The following is a 17,400-nucleotide window of genomic DNA, read 5'->3' as shown; positions in this document are numbered from 1 at the left end:
CTTGCTTTCATCAATATTTTTTAAAGCAAATAAGTCTGCATTTGGAAAATGGAAGGGCAGTGGAGCAAAGAATTTACACACACACCCAAGTTTAAGTCATATATATCAGAGATTTCTACATTAGCATCAATTCTTCAAAAATTCATTCGGTTACGTTAAGGCACTAAAAACGACAAAGACTAGGTCTAGACACTACAGTTGCTACAGTACAGACTTTGAGTTTCATTAACGTCTGATTTGGTTCCAAAACAAAATAACCCTGTCTTTAGAATAACTTAGCATGAAAACAGGATTCAGAAACAGCTAACCCAGTTCTGTCCAAAGTTCACAATATGGCTACATTAAGGGGCATGAATAGAATAAGAGACTACCAAAATAGTTTTTGGTAAAAAATGTTTCATCATCATTTACAGTTTGCCTTGTACCTGAGCAATACTGTACAGGATTACTGCTGCACAAAGAATCTGGAACCACTCTCAAGCTATGAGAGGATTCTGTCTGCCATGATTTTCTTTAAGTGGACATTTCCCCAACTTTCACTATATACATATATAATGTTCAGACATCAGATTTGTTAAAATGTGGTCTGGTTCTCAAAAGTCTTCCACTCAGATATAGCTCCATAACAACACTATAACTGTGGAAAAACCGAAGAACTGATTAGTACTCATGTACAACCTGATAAGTTAACAGCTCCAGCTCTGTCCATGTGCAAATCTGTACTGGCTTTTTTTGGTATTACCCTCTTAAAATTCCTTTAAAGCTCAGCATAAAATCAGGGCATTGCCCAAAAATGACTCTCGGGGTAAATATAAATATCAAACCAGGTGAAAACTGACGAAAAACAAAAACAATTAAACAACCCTCCTATTGTTTAATTCCCAAACTATGAAATTGCTCTCGACAGGGCGTCAGCGATGACATTTTCCGTCCCTTTCTTATGTTTGATTTGCAGGTTGAAATCTTGCAAAAGAAGGGACCAACGCATAAGTCTCTGATTTGAGTTTTGCATCTGGGAGAGAAACACCAATGGATTGTGGTCAGTGAACACTTGAACAGGGATAGAGCTGGATCCGATATACACCTCGAAATGCTGCAGGGCTAACAACAAGGCAAGGGCTTCCTTTTCAATAGTGCTGTAGTTAATCTGATGTTTGTTGAATTTTTTGGAAAAATAACAAATTGGGCGATCCACCCCGCGATGGGCTTCCTGCATAAGGACAGCTCCTGCACCAGCCGCACTAGCGTCAACCTCGAGCTTGAAAGGGCACCTGAAATTAGGTCCCGTAAGAACAGGGGAACTGCACAGCAATGCTTTCGAAGACTCGAAAGCAGTCTGACAAACAGGCGTCCACACAAAAGGCTTCACCGGACTGATCAAATCGGTGAGAGGAACGACAACAGTGGCAAAGTTCTTACAAAAACCTCTGTAATAACCACACATTCCTAGAAATCGGCGCAGCGCCCTTCTCGTTTGTGGGACTGGAAACTCAACGATCGCCTGTATTTTCGCAGTCACCGCCAGTACCTGTCCCTGACAGGTGGGTCAGGGACAGGTTTGTTGGGCAATACTTCAGGTAATGGAGTTAACAAATCCATATTTGTTACAGCCATAAATGTATCTAATTCTATTGCATGGTAGTAAGAAATGAAAGAATGTAACGGATAAAGCAGTGGAACTGAATTTTATGAAGCGCGTTTTTACCATGTTTCACACATCCTTATGAGTCCACTTTTCCCATCCTCTGGGTTGAATGGGACTCCTCGCGGTGGGGTAAGTGGCCTACCGAAGTTGTCTAACCCGCCCCTCCCCGCCGAAGTTGCGCCTCCCATTCAGCGACTTTCCGCCGTGTGTAATTATGTGTTGATGCCGTCTATCCCATCTTCTGTCTGCTGAAGCAAATTCAAACCAACTTTTTATTTCTAGAGGCACTTTTAAAATGGCTTATACGACCGCAGGCGGGACCAAGAAGAAGGTCTGCTACTACTACGACGGTATGGGACATCCTGAGCGTGTGAATGGGCAGCCCAAACTGAGCCATCTGGCAGGCTAACGCTAGCCAGCTAGTCAGTGTAGCTGCTGGTGAATGTATACTGTTTAACACTAGCAAGCTAACGAGTAGGCGCTAATGACCATCGTTTGAAAGGTATCCGCGGTGCAAAGAGAGTATTCGTGTGTTTACTATTATGAGTAAAAGTAAAAAAAAAAAATCACCTTACTTCAACCGAGTCAGAGAAAAGAGGAGGGCTTCGGTTAAATTAATGTTGAGAATTTGCGACACAAGCACTCATTGTCACGATTGTATAACTTATAGTTGCAGACGTAGATCGGGCTTTGTGCACCGCGTTACCTCTGTTAAATCAAAAATGATTAGGAACTGATGAGTCGTCGTCAGAGTTACATTCGTAAAAATAATGAAGCAAAATGTGCCACTGTTACACAATTAAGTGCTCAGGCCTTATTGGAGCGTATCACCGTGTTGTCTAACATCACTCTCTCTCATAAGAGAAACCCCTTATTTGTATTCCTCATGTACAAGGAACATAGTTACAGTATCTTGTCAGAATTTTGAAGAGACTTGCAGTAAAAACTAACTTTGTTCACATATAGCCCTGCATTCAGTTTACATGTACTAGAACTAGAACCGTGCATTCAGTTTTCATCTGAATATTTAACAGTCAAATGCTGTGTTATTGTTGTTTTTACGTTGCTTTTTATTTCTCACTAAACACAACAACCCAGTATTTTTTTTTCTCTTTTCTACTTTGCGTGCTATTTCTCTGTTCAACCTGAAGTTGCATTTGTTCTTGCGCCCATGTCCTGGGAAGGTGGCTACAGCCCCATGAACTTTATACCTTTTAATAATATTGGCAACTGAGATCAGCAGTACATTCATAGTCTGAAGGAGGTGTAGTGAGCTATTGTAGGATAACTGCATGTGCAGGTAAAATTGAAGTAAACATTACTGTTTGACCTGCACAATCTTGTGATCTACTTCTTGGTGGTAAGCATCCATAGTTTTTCAGTTACATTAAAAATGCTTGAATTATACGTATGGTATTACACCGTGAATGATGTTGCTGTTGTTCCCCGCTGTTGTTGTGTTAAGAAAAACTCTGTTTTCCCTTTGCTTTTCTGTTATTTGCTGTTCTAGCATTATGTTTGTGTCATGCTAGTTGCTAACTTAGCAGCCACAGAATACCTCAAAGATGTAAAACAGTTAATACCTTAACATATGGGGGTTTCATTTGGTCTTTTTGTTTGTGGTCAGGATTAGAGCAGGAACAGCCAAGAATTAAGAAGGGGGGGAGAAACACAGTACACAATTGGCAGGTTGTCAATTTTGATGAAAAGTACAAAATGTGCTGTTTTTATAGAATGTGTAAATAAGTGTAAAATCTCTTTTGTTGCTCAGACAGAACCTGAAAAGCATCCATTTTTATTTTCATTCGCAGCTTAAATTAATAATTATTATCGGATGGAAATGTGTTTCTTATCTTGTTCCTTTTGTCTTTGCAGGTGACATAGGAAATTATTACTATGGACAGGGGCACCCCATGAAACCACATCGTATCCGGATGACCCACAACTTACTTCTGAACTATGGACTGTACAGGAAGATGGAGGTCTATGTATGTTTTCCAAGCATGTGACACTAAGCATACCATAGGTTCTGGCCTTCCTTGTTGTAGTTTCCAACCAGCTTGGAATGTCTTGTGTTTCAGAGGCCACACAAAGCCACTGCAGACGAGATGACAAAATATCACAGTGATGACTACATCAAGTTCCTCCGATCCATACGACCAGACAACATGTCAGAGTTCAGCAAACAGATGCAGAGGTGTAAGTCATTGTGTCCTCTTTGGGACATTACAGAATTTTGTGTACTATTCCAAGTACGAAATACAAGGAGCTCCTCTGCCCTTCTGTTTCCATTCATACTGCTCAAACAAAATTTTGAACACCTTCCTATTTTTTGGTTTCCTATTTATTTATGTATTTATTTACTCTGCAGTCAATGTTGGGGAGGACTGTCCAGTATTCGATGGCTTGTTTGAGTTCTGCCAACTGTCTGCTGGTGGTTCGGCTGGTAAGTCGTGCTAATGATGAATCAGATGTTGCTAAGCGGTCATATAAAAGGTCTTGATAAGTCAGTTGAGTCAAGCAATCTGAATATTTATGTTAAAGATATACTGTGACACAGTTTTATTCATTCTGTTGCAACTCTGGAGGTGATAAATAGTCTGTAGTAGGGTTGTCAAAAAATAGATACTCAGATCCTAACTGACACTAAAACTGACGATTGGATTAGTTACTCATTTATAGCAGTATCAGTACCCACAGTACTGTCTTTGCATCTGCTAGTTGACACACTACTTCCCATAGAACCACAGCAGACAAGCAGGAACATGCACCACGTGATGACATTCACAACACTCACAATATTTTGTGTGGAACATCAGGAAGTCATTGAGCTCCTGTTTCAGCAACATTAGACCTATCTGTAACATTAATAGACACTGCCAATTTAACAGAATAACACAATTATTTGTATCTAAAAAGTCTTGTGGTTCTCAGTCATTTCTACATTGTCTTTGGAAGGATAATATTCCTAAAGACATGACTGTCTTTGGAATAAGAGGTCAGGATTGAATTCCCTACAAAAATGAATCCTTATCTTGTGTACCTTTGTGAACCACCTTTGTAATCCTGAGGATTTGGTGGGACTCCTGAAGTTCTCTCACTAAACCCCAAATCCTGCTTTGTGGTACAAGTTACAAGCACTGTGTTTGTTGACAAGTCATCAACCAGAGTAGAATGAAACATGATCTGTATAGTTAGCACCAACCATCTTTATAAATAGTCCTCTATAAAAGAACAGACAGAAAGCTGTAATTGCTCATGTAGGACCTCATTACTGTCAGTCAAATCCTTGAGAAACAAAGTCAGTGCAGTGGTCATTAGACTGAGGCAGCAAATTCTTTTTATTGTCACCTGTTCCCGGAGAGCACAGTTACAGGAACAAGTTCTTGGCTTTCAGTTGTCCAGCTGTTTCAGTGCCAGCCTTGATTAAACATTTTTCCGGTTATGACAACAAAGTTAGACTAAGTGACTTATTGATTAACTCATCAGATATATATCAGTTTCTTTACAAACTGCATAATCAAACATGTTTCCTGTTGTGTACAGCTGGCTCAGTGAAGCTGAACCGACAGCAGACAGACATTGCAGTGAATTGGGCAGGAGGACTCCACCATGCAAAGAAATCGGAGGCCTCAGGGTTCTGTTACGTCAATGACATTGTGCTGGCCATCCTGGAGCTGCTCAAGTGAGAATATTTCCCGCTTTGTTTCCCATCTACATATAAAAATTCATTAAATGAAAGCAGGTGAAAGACCCATTTCTCACAGCATTGTTTCTATGCAGTGTTTGTACTCATCCGAGCTCTGTCTGTGGCCCTTTTTACCAGGTACCACCAGAGGGTGCTGTACATCGACATAGACATCCACCATGGAGATGGAGTGGAGGAGGCCTTCTACACAACAGACAGAGTTATGACTGTGTCCTTCCATAAATATGGGGAGTACTTCCCTGGAACTGGTGACCTTCGGGTGAGCCTTACACTCTTCCTTCAGCTGGTTACTAAGAAGTCATAATTTCTTAATTGAAAACAGCAAAATCTGTATGATGATATCATAGGATAGTTTTGCATTTGTGTGAGTATTTATTTTTTGTTTTTGTTCATGGAAAGATATAAGGGCTTTGTTAATTTGGTGCAGCTAACACATGCATTTGCACACTGCTGAGGAGTCTATACTTGGAGATTATTCAGTATGCACTTTTTTGTCTTTTTTACCTTTAGGATATTGGAGCTGGAAAAGGCAAATATTACGCTGTCAACTTCCCACTGCGGGATGGCATAGATGACGAGTCATATGAGCAAATCTTCAAGCCTGTGAGTTCCACAAATGCTTGTTTTGCACTGCAAATATAACTGACCCTTTAAAAGTCACAGCACTTCGTTTTTTCGCTCTTCCCAAATGAACTGATCCAGAAGGAAATAGTTTGATTAAATAGTAATATATATATAATTTAGGGATGTCCGCAACTAGTTGCCCAGCTGACTACTCGTCGCTGTCGTCACTAGTCAGTACCAGACTTGCTAGTCTAATTGTTATACTTGTTAAAATTTTAATTGATGCCCAATGCTGCCATCTGTCACCAGGTGGCAGCATTGGGCAATCTGCTGTTGCGTTTCCCAACAGCAGATTGTTGTTGGGAAACGCCATGAATCTATCAATCTAGACCAGTGTTAGGCAAGGTCCAGGCCTCAAGTGCCGGTGTCCTACAGGTTTTAGATATCACCCTGGATCACACCTGAATCACACTACCAGGCCTCTAGAGAACTTCAAGACATTTTGAGGAGGTATTTTAGCCATTTAAATCAGCTGTGTTGGATCAAGGACACAACCAAAACCTGCAGTACACCGGCCTTTGAGGCCTGGAGTTGCCTACCCCTGATCTAGGCTAACGTTATTAGAATGAGATCGCGGATACAACTGGAGGAAATTAGCTTTCTCTGACAGGATGCAATAGGGTGATGAGTTAGATCATTTGGGACAACTTCAGAGTAGAGTCAACGCTCCTCCATATTGAAAGGAGATGGCTAAGGCTGTCGCCTCCAGGGTAAGGTGTTCCAACTGGGCGTTTATCTGGGACATGCTTGAGATATTACGTCTGGGAATGGCTAAACGTTTCCTGGATACGCTGGTGGAGGTGGTGAGAGGGAGGTCTGGGCTTCCCTGCTGCTTCCCCCACGACCCAACTTTAGATTGTCTTAGTTTTGTTTCCTAGTTTTAGACTAGTCGGGCAGTCTAAGTTTTTTTTCCCACCACTAGTCGACTAGGAAATTGATCACCAGGAACATCTCTAATATAATTAATAAATAAATATATTGCTGGGGGGAAAAAAACAACAGATAAAATATTGTATTTTCAAAGGCAAACCAATAGAGAATTACCATGTTGTCTTTTAGCTCACTGTTCTGATTTTAATTGTAGGGTTAGGGTTAGCTACAGCAGGCAATTCAAATCTAAAGTACTGTAGTCACATAGGAGACAGACAGCTACTCTTGTTTTTTTTTTTATTGATGCTTGCAGCTGGCACTCGGTAACATTTATAGGTGTAAGTATTTTCTATTCTTCTTTTCAGATGCACAATTTGTGTATCTAGTGTGAATCTATTGAAACAGCGTGCCAGCAGAAGCATTACAGTGCAATAGTAGTGACATGTTTTTATCCTGTGACACAGCGTAAGTCAAATATTAGCATAAAATTAGCTTAGGCAGTGTTTTCACAAGCATGTTGTTGCAAAATTCTGTGCTTTATCGGAAGATGTTGAAGCAGCCCCCTTCTTAGATACAAAATTTGTGTTGCATGGCTCTTGCTCTTAGACGCACACGGGCTTGTGTCGTCATTATGTTTAACAGAAATTATAGTGCTTCCTTACGTCTAAAGAATTAGAGATAAATATAAAGGTGTTGACAAGGAGTCACAGATTTTTCTACTTTGATTGTGTAGGTGATGGCTAAGGTGATGGAGATGTACCAGCCCAGTGCTGTGGTTCTTCAGTGTGGTGCAGACTCTCTCTCAGGAGACCGCCTCGGCTGCTTTAACCTCACCATCCGAGGTAAACATACACAGTACAGTAATGCTGAATGGTGTAATAAAGTGATGTCACAAACCATACTGAATGTCTTGCATTTTGTGTGTTTTTCCTGGGTTTTTTAATCCTAAAAGGGCATGCCAAATGTGTGGAATACATCAAGTCCTTCAACCTGCCACTGCTCATGCTGGGTGGAGGAGGATACACCATTCGAAATGTGGCCCGATGCTGGACCTATGAGACAGCTGTGGCTCTGGACACTGACATCCCTGACGGTTAGTCACTTTTTCCATGTCAGTGAATGACTGTAGTTAAAATTGTCTTGGATTTCTTTGCTTTCTTTGTTATACAAGAAAGAAGAAAAAAGCTAAGTGGCAATCTGGTTTACCGAACCGGCACTTAATAGGTGTCCTACATTAATAAAAAGAGCGATTCGTTTAACTCGCCACATCATTGAGGTGACCAGGGTTGTTCTTTGTCACTGACTCTTTTCATAGCTTCAATGAACACAATTTCTAGGTGCAGCCCAGAGTTAGAGGTGGTCTCAGAATAACCTCTCTGCTTTTTGCAGACGATGTGGTTTTGTTCATTTCATCAAGCTATGACCTCCAGCTTGCACTTGGGTGGTTTGCAACTGAGTTTGAAGTTAGTTGAGATGAGAACGAGCACCTCGAAGTCTGACTCCATGTTTCTCAGGCGGAATTGAATTGAAAATTGAACTGATGGTTGGACAGATCCAAGATGGTTAACACACACATACAGTCCATATGGTTAACTTAAATTTGGGTGCTATTTATTTAGGGCAGCAGTGCTTTATAGCCTTGTTGAGTAGTTGTGCACACCACTTAACTGATATATTATCTAATTATTACTTAAAGTAGAGCCTGCTGAGGCTGAAATAATCTGGGTGTATAAAGACCTCTATAGCCTTCTCTTGATCTCTGTGTGAAGTTAGAGACCCCAGACTACATTAGCAGTTACTAGCTTCTTAAGAATTGGTGCCAGAGGAGTGTACTATGCTTGCCATAGACAAGCTTGACTCAACAAAGCCTAAAAAACAAAATAAATATCACTGCAGGACCATATGTATATTCTTTTTAAATTTTGCAGGTATAGATCAAATAAGTGGAGCATGTCAAACAGTGATGCTGGTCATTTAAAGTTTAATGTGTGTGTCTGTAGCCTGCAGTGTGAGGCTTGTTGGAGGTGATGGAGTTTTTAGTTAACTTCACCTTAAGGAAGGGCCAACCTGCTTCCTGCCTTTGCTCACAAGGAGCTGAGTCAGCAGACTGTCAGATTTCCACATAAAGAGGGGGGATGTAATTAGAGCGTGGAATGGGACAGCAGTTCTCTTAACGGGATTTCAACACATTAACTTACCTCCCTACACATTTCTCTTCATCTTGCCCTCACTCATGATCAGTGTAGGTTATAAAGTTTCAATAAATCTTAACAGGTGTGGTAGCACCCCTTTTTCTTTTAACGTGATTCCTCATTTGACAGATTTTCTCCAGCAGTTTTTTTTTTTCTCATCTCAACGATGTTTCTGTTGTAGAACTGCCATACAATGACTACTTTGAGTACTTCGGGCCTGACTTCAAGCTCCACATCAGCCCCTCCAACATGACCAACCAGAACTCACAGGAATATATGGACAAAATCAAGTATGTCAAATGTGAAACTATTTGTTTTCTTTCTAGAACTGCCAGAATTCCAAGCCTAGAACTGCTGGAGATTTGGAATAATTGTGGAAAAAGAATGTTATTGACAAGTTAAAAATACATTTTGGACAGTGTGGTATTAGTTTAATTAAAATACAGAAGGAATGAAAACAGATTGAACTTAGAAAGCTGACCTCACAGTTGGCTAACTAATAAATGAATTGTTGTATAAGTTAGATAGTCAATGTCCACAACTGGACCTGCAGCTTCTCCACTGTCCACGCTGCCCCACCTCAGTCCGTAGCCCTTCACCTCCTCTGCGCTGCTTCTCAGGCCTGAAACCCACCCTGAGAGCCATCCAGTTCGGTGGCTGTGCTCCAGATTTGACTCTTTATTTGCTCAGATTAGTTCTCCACCCTCTGGATTCTCTGCTCATTTCATTTCCCCTGCTTCTCCGTACAGCCAACAATCTGCCCAGTACTCCACACATTCAGACACGCTCTCCACACTCTGACGCCTCTGCCTGGCAAAACATCTATCACCGACCCATTCAGTTCTACAGTCATTATTCCCCTTATATATTAATCTGTCAGTCAACTCTAGTTAACTGTACTTATATCAGCCTTCATCTCAATTCAGCTTTTTCAGTTCTATTCTGTTCTATTTATCACTGAAACACAACAACATCGATTTGAAGTTCTTTAAGACCCACAATAACAGGCAGAAAACGTTGACTTGCTATGAGCAAGCAGCAGTGGAAAGGAAACAACCACCTTCACATTACAATGTCAAAATGTTGCTAGGCTAGAAAAGTGATGTACAACAATTGATTAATAAAGACATTGAAATGCAGATGATCAGTATGTGACTTTTCAGGCAGCGGCTGTTTGAGAACCTGCGGATGCTGCCTCATGCTCCAGGGGTTCAGATGCAAGCCATCCCAGGGGATGCTGTCCCAGACGACACAGTGGATGAGGACACAGAGGATCCTGACAAACGCTTGTCCAGTAAGACCTTCATTCGTTTTCACAAAGCATCGGCTTCTATGGCGTACGTTGCATTTTTGGTTATAGCTTCTTTGGCAAGCCTCTTTCTGCTGTCGTCTACAATTATTTTCTAAGACAAGATGGGGGAACAGGCACAAAACAGAGAAATAAGAAAAGCCTTCTGAGACACTAAGTGGCAAAAAGGTGGAAAATAAGACAGAGGGGGATGTTATCAGTGCAGTTCTGCAGTATCTTCATTTCTGCATTGTACCACATTAGCCTTACGGTCCCATTACTCTGGCTCTCAACTTATGAAATGATCAAAAAATGTTTTGAATCAAAGGGTGAAGAACAGTATTGAGTGGGAACACTAAAATTGGAAAATGCCTGCAGTGTTTACCCAGACATGTTTGTAATTTAGACCAGGGGTCGGCAACCCTGGGCACTTGTGCCACAGCTGGCATGCGAAGGGTTAACTGATGGCACGACACGCAGTGAATTAATCTGAGAAGGTGTATTAAAAATAAATGGCCGGGCCACCGGTGTACATCGCAAATTAGCTCGCATAGACCCATTAGTTGTGCTGCTTCTTAATGACGGTATCTTAGCTAACAACCCCAACTACCAGATTCAACTTTTAATTGCCTAAAAATCACTTAGCCTACCGGTGAGAAGGACGTTGCTAGCTGGCAGTTTTTTCAAGCAATGTTGAAATTTCCACATTCCGACACTTCAAATGCTTCAGGAGCTCAGCGCAGCATCAGCAACACGGAAATACACATAAATATAATACTGCACTATGCCAACATCTGCAAACAAAAATAGTTCTATAAATTAGTTCTATATAGTGTGTAACTGTTGATATAGAGTGTTATTAAATTTATTCCTAATGCAATGGTTGATATGGCACAGTGACTTCTGGGGAAATTTTAGATGGCACTCATCATCAGAAAGGTTGCCAACCCATGGGAGAAAGGACCCCAGGTTTGGAAAAAAGGAGCAGCAGTACTGCATATGCATTATTATGCTGTGTTACAACTCACTCACTCAAACTCACCAGAGTTTGGTCTTTGATTGCAGTCCGTGCTACAGATAAGAGAATAGCCTGTGACGAAGAGTTCTCAGACTCTGAGGATGAAGGGGAGGGAGGCAGGAGGAACACAGCCAATCACAAGAAAGGAGCCAAAAGGCCCAGAGTGGACGAGGACAAACAGGAAGGAGAGGAGAAGAAAGCTGGTTGGTTACTTTGATGCTTACTCGATTGTTGTTATTAACAGTGTAACAATGTGTAACGCTGATTGTGATTAAAAGGTTTCTTTATTCCCCATTTTTCACACCTTAGATATAAAAGAAGAAGAGAAGACAAAAGACAGCAGTGCTGAGAAGACTGACTCAAAGAGGTGAATGTTTGAATTCATTCACACACTGAGTGTTCTCGCTCCTTTTTAAATGCAGTTACTGCATGCTTTTTCAAACTGAGTATGAGGTTGTGTTGTGCATGACAAGCAGAGCTTTTATATGCACAAATCTGATTAGGGCACAATACTTCAAAGATGTGGAGAGACTGTGGGATTGTTGTCATTTTTCATGAAGTTATTTTACTGTGACATCAAAACACAAAAGATGCTTCAGAAACTCAAGTGAAAGTCATATTGGGCAAACCAAAGCGCCAGTGCAGTCAGCTGTTGCTCTGATCCGGAGCTGTACCTTGTTCAACCACTGGGCTACCACAGTATGTGCACACGTTAGTAGCCTGTTGTTCTAATGTTATATGTAGCCAGTACTTAACTCATCACTATAGCAACATTTCTGTTGTTTGAACTAATCGATTTTTCTTCCTCTGCAGTGTGAAAACTGAGCAGACCAGCAGTACCTAAAGTGTTCTTATCCAAAGATCTTAACTGGTGCTGTCGAGCCTCAAGGATCCTGCACTTCCCCAAAACACCATTAAGAAGCATTATATTTATTATGACTCTTTGTTTTCTACTTGTAAATTGTCTCTTTGTGTTGTGTGTCAGTGGTTATCCTGAATTCAGCCCTTGAATTTTCCAGATTTGGTGCTTATTAAACGATGTGAATCCAATGTGCTTAATCTTCTGAATCAGCTCTTTTGTCGTTAAACAAGAGTTTAAACCCTTACGTGAACCTGTAATGATTTTACAGCTGAATTTTGATATTTTGTGCTTGTTAATAAAAAAAATTTTATACTGTTGTCTTTGAGATTGTTGTTTCAGCTCATCATAGATTCATGTTCTGAACATGTTCAGCCACAAGAGGGCTTTCTAACCTGGGAAAAGGCATCACAGTACATGCAATTTATTTCCCAGACACAGGTGGAATGAAGGATTATTACTGGCATGCATATGTAATGCATAGCTTTCATACAGTGTTGCTGTGATGGAAGCCCACCTCAGGCAGTAACTAGGAGTAACTAGTGACCCAAACTTGTGAACTTGGTTATTTTCATTCAGCTTCTTCATTCATATAACAAGCTGAATGACAAGGAAGTATTGACCACTTGTCAGTTTCCGGTCTATTATAAATATTTTGCTCATAGTTCTGAGAAGTGGTTTTCCGGAATAGTGAATTGCGTATCCTTTTTGCTGGACAACAGCCTGCAGTTGTTTGTTGTAGTTTTCAACGAGTCATGCGCATGTCTCCTGAGCAATCCCATTCTTTGACAAATCTCTCAGGCTTCTCCATATTTGATGGACTTCTGGCATGTACCTTGCTCTTTAGTTCAAAAATCCCTGAAAAGTTGATCCAAAATGCTGCAGCAAGAGTACTGACAGGGACTAGAAAGAGAGAGCATACTTCTCCTATATTGGCTTCACTTCATTAGCTCCCACTTAAAATTCTTCTCTTTACATGCAAGGTCTTAAATAATCAGGCCCCATCTTATCTTAATGATCTTATAGTACCATATCACCCCATTAGAGCACTTCGCTCTCAGACTGGGCTCACTTGTAGTTCCTAATATTTAAAAGTAGAATGGGAGGCAGAGCCTTCTTATCAGGCCCCTCTTCTGTGGAACCAGCTTCCATTGTGGATTCACGAGGCAGACACCATCTCTACTTTTTAGATTAGGCTTTCTTCCTGTTAAAAGGGAGTTTTTCCTTCCCACTGTCGCCAAAGCACTTGGTCATAGGTGGTCATCTAATTTGGGGGGTTTTCTTTGTATTATTATAAGGTCTTTACCTTCCAGTATAAAGTATCTTGAGCCAACTGTTGTTGTGTTTTGGCGCTATATAAATAAAACTCAATTGAGATCACCTCAAAGATTTTCAAAGGGGTTTAAGTCAGGGGTTGGTGCAGGCTGGTCAGTAATGTGTGACTTGACCTTGACCCAATTTCCATCCAAATTAAATCAGTTCAAGCTGGTTTTTGATATCAACCATCACATAACATTTGAAGTGAAATATTAAAAACTGTGGAAGCTAGCCTGCTAACAAACAGACAAATGGAACCGAGTTGATAACCCCTCCCTTTGGAGGGAGGAAAATTGGTTTGCTACTACATATTTGACACATTCCTCAATTAATCTGAAATCTTGAATCAAGTGTGATGGCCTAGAGCATAGGTGTCAAACTCTGGCCCGCGGGCCAAATTTGGCCCACAGCCTAATTACATTTGGCCCGCGAAGCCATACCAAATTACTATTAGAGCAGGCCTACTGGTATTATACAGCTAATATATATATTGTTTAGTATTAAGCTTTGCTGTTCCATATTCAGTTTTTCAGCTAAACTTGTTTGAGTCCATAAGAAAAGATTCATTCTTATATCTGGAGAAAGATTTTTTTTTCAATAAATATTAATGTTAGCCCGCGACTTTGTTCCATTTTGAATTTTGGCCCACTGTGTATTTGAGTTTGACACCCCTGGCCTAGAGAGTTATTTATTCCGTTGGATAACCAATGGCACTAACAGATTTTTCCCCAATTTCAAAGAGTCAAAGAGATAAATCTTTTCAATATGAACTTTGCTTTGTGAAAATCTTAAAATAGAAATACACTCTTTCTTGAATTATTTTGCTATAATAAAGACGCTCCAATACCAGCGTTATATCATTGTTATTATTATTCCTTTTACAAATCCTGACTATGAAATCCTTGTGCCTTTCTTCAGCGTCACAAATATAGCCCCTAACAGAATCTTATAATCAGTGTTTAGCAGAGCGATTGGTATTAAATTGTCTAAAACTCTTTTATCTTTGGCAGATTTAGTAACTGTTTCAAGCCTAGCATCCATTCCTTTCTTCTCTGCATATTCTTATAAAGTGCCAGATAAGAGGGATCTTAGTTCCTTCCCAAAGATAAGGCCATAATCCTGTCTGTCTCTCGAGAACTGTTTAAAGCCATTTTCGTGTCTGCTGAGCTCAGTTCCTCAATTTCAAGCTCTGACTCACTCAGATGTTTAAAGGAATCCTCAATACACAGGATGATGTTCTGAATCTTATCAAACACAAACTGTTAATAAGAGAATCAGTAGTGTAATCACCTGCAGTCTGCTATATTACAAGTGGTGTGAACGTTCAGGATATTGCCAATGCAATGGTATTTAAGAGAATATTGAGTGAATGGATGTTTTATGGGCACACATTATGAAGTAATGAGAGGTTATGATGTGCTGTTTAGTGCAGCCACGTTGAACTAATTGTAGTCTAGAAAAAATGAATAGAAAAAGCACTCTCGCTTGATTTAAAGTGACTCATCGATACTTTTTCTGCCTGTGCTTTTAAGACAATATGCTAATTTGCAGGAATATCAGCAGGTGTTACATCATATTCCTTGGTAAAGTCATTGTTGTTGTTTGTCATTACATGTTTCCAGTAGTCTGGTGCCTCAAGGTTCATACTCTAGATTATTTGAACCAATCGTTCTCCGCGTTGCATTGTTTAATTCTGTGCTCGCCGTCATTCTCCCTTTCAGTCTTTCTTTCATGCCACCTACCTCATCCCCATCTAAATCTCAGACAGCCCAGCCAGAGTGCTATTCAATACTGGACTAGTATTGAAAAGCCTTCAGTTAATCCAAAATGCTGCAGCTAGAATACTGACAGGGACTAGAAAGAGAGAGCATATTTGTCCTGTTTTGGCTTCCCTTCATTGGCTCCCTGTTAAATCCAGAATTGAATTCAAAACCCTGCTCCTCACATACAAGGTCTTAAATAATCAGGCCCCATCTTATCTTAATGACCTTGTAGTACCATATCACCCTATTAGAGCACTTTGCTCTCACACTGCAGGCTTACTTGTTGTTCCTAGAGTATTTAAAAGTAGAATGGGAGGGAGAGCCTTCAGTTTTCAGGCCCCTCTTCTATGGAACCAGCTTCCAGTTTGGATTCGGGAGACCGACACTATCTCTACTTTTAAGATTACGCTTAAAACTTTCCTTTTTGCTAAAGCATATAGTTAGGGCTGGACCAGGTGACCCTGAATTCTCCCTTAGTTATGCTGCAATAGGTGTAGGTTGCTGGGGGATTCCCATGATGCATTGAGTTTTCCCTTTCCAGTCACCTTTCTCACTCAGTATGTGTTAATAGACCTCTTTGCGTTGAATCATACTTGTTATTAACCTCTGTCTCTCTTCCACAGCATGTCTTCTACCCTGTCTTCCTTCTCTCACCCCAACCGGTCGCTGCAGATGGCCGCCTCTCCCTGAGCCTGGTTCTGCCGGAGGTTTCTTCCTGTTAAAAGGGAGTTTTTCCTTCCCACTGTCGCCAAAGTGCTTGCTCATAGGGGGTCATATGATTGTTGGATTTTTCTCTGTATGTATTATTGTATACAATATAAAGCGCCTTCAGGCAACTGTTGTTGTGATTTGGCGCTATATAAATAAAATTGAATTGACTTACTAGCGGAGTATCCTTGTCTCTACAGGACCCATACCCTGACATAATCTTTAACAACAAAAAAAACAAGGGAAAGTTTCATGATGATGTCAGATATCTGTAGAGATGTTCTGTTTCAGAGAAATTTCAAACTCGATGTGTGTCTATATATGTTGATTGCTTTTAGTTAACAAGTTTAGTTTAGGGTTAACTCCACATCTTATTAAATTTCTTTCCTCTGGACTTTTTTCTTTCAGCATTTATCAGTCATTACACAAACTGCCTTTTCAATCTCTTTTCTATTACTGTCCGATTTCTGCTGCTGCTGTGAGCTGATCAAAAACGGACCTGTCCATTTCACATCAAAGGCACCATCTGAAATTCTTCTTTGTATCTCTCAGTAGGTTCTCAGTTATCCAGGTCATGGTAGCCTAAGGAGATTGGAAAAAAAGCCACTGGACTTCTTTTAAGTTTCCAGATAGGAGGCGAAACATCGTCAAGAAACTCAAAGAAGTCCAGTCATATTTTTCCCAAGCTCCTTAGTCCTCTTTGTGTCGTTCAAATAGATAGATATGACTGGTTGTTAGAAGTTTCAACTTTTGAGGAAGATTCATCGCCTACATGAACAGAACTATATTATATTGTGTACTATATACAAAAAAATATATGTGTATTGAAATGCATGTGTGCATATTCAGGTATGTGACCATGGCTGTAGCTCAGGTGGTAGCGCAGGTCAGTTACTAACCGGAAGGTTTGTGGTTCAATCCAAGGCTCCTCCAGTCTGCATGCCAAATATCCTTGGGCAAGATACTAACCCCATGTTGCTCTCCGATGTATGAATAAGCACTTAACAGCTTAGAAAAAGTGCTTGTGTGATTGGGTGAATGAATTAGTTGCTTCGAGTGCTCAGATAGAGTAGAAAAGCACTATATAAGAACCAGTCCATTTACCATTTGTGTGTATTTTGATCTAAATGTGTGTACTGAGATCTGTGTGTGTATTCAGCTTAGGGAGTGTGTAAATAAATCTGTAGGCATGCACAGATATCAGTCACAGTTCTCCCAGCCTTACAAGTGGCAATTGTTTTTACACCTGACCTTTGTTATACAGCTGCTGTGGCAGATCCACAAATGCATGTAGTGATCTACAAATGCAGACAGTTATCTGTCAGTTAGGGTTTCATTTACCCTGAGCTCAGGCTCACACACTCAGGTTTCCAGCAATGCTTAGAACGTACCAACATATGTGGCGTA

The 17,400-nt window shown here is 40.5% G+C and overlaps 1 protein-coding gene across 2 annotated transcripts; it reads left to right on the top strand.

The window, feature by feature from the left end:
* The first annotated feature begins 1,739 nt into the window (after positions 1–1,739).
* Positions 1,740–12,533, top strand: LOC113006741 (histone deacetylase 2). Of its 2 annotated transcripts, none has more exons than XM_026142891.1 (15): positions 1,740–1,774; positions 1,928–1,995; positions 3,521–3,633; positions 3,727–3,844; positions 4,017–4,091; positions 5,192–5,330; positions 5,472–5,613; positions 5,865–5,957; positions 7,582–7,690; positions 7,801–7,941; positions 9,222–9,330; positions 10,204–10,334; positions 11,394–11,549; positions 11,656–11,713; positions 12,160–12,533. In XM_026142891.1, the coding sequence occupies exons 1-15, from the start codon at positions 1,755–1,757 to the stop codon at positions 12,188–12,190; spliced, it is 1,503 nt and encodes a 500-aa protein (XP_025998676.1). In that variant the 5' UTR covers positions 1,740–1,754; the 3' UTR covers positions 12,191–12,533. The 2 variants fall into 2 exon arrangements, with proteins under 2 accessions (XP_025998676.1, XP_025998678.1); XM_026142893.1 differs by lacking the exon at positions 1,740–1,774 and adding an exon at positions 1,781–1,849.
* The last annotated feature ends 4,867 nt before the right edge of the window (positions 12,534–17,400 follow it).

This window comes from Astatotilapia calliptera, chromosome 15 (genome assembly GCF_900246225.1).
Source record: "Astatotilapia calliptera chromosome 15, fAstCal1.2, whole genome shotgun sequence".
Lineage (NCBI taxonomy): Eukaryota > Metazoa > Chordata > Actinopteri > Cichliformes > Cichlidae > Astatotilapia > Astatotilapia calliptera.
The sequence above is the reverse complement of the archived record's forward strand: the minus strand, read 5'-3'. Positions and strand labels throughout refer to the sequence as shown.

Coding starts and splice junctions, on each gene's coding strand:
- LOC113006741 (XM_026142891.1), top strand. CDS start 1,755: ATGGGACTCCTCGCGGTGGG. Junction 3,634..3,726: donor ACAGGAAGATGGAGGTCTAT/GTATGTTTTCCA, acceptor CTTGTGTTTCAG/AGGCCACACAAAGCCACTGC. Junction 5,331..5,471: donor GCCATCCTGGAGCTGCTCAA/GTGAGAATATTT, acceptor CCTTTTTACCAG/GTACCACCAGAGGGTGCTGT.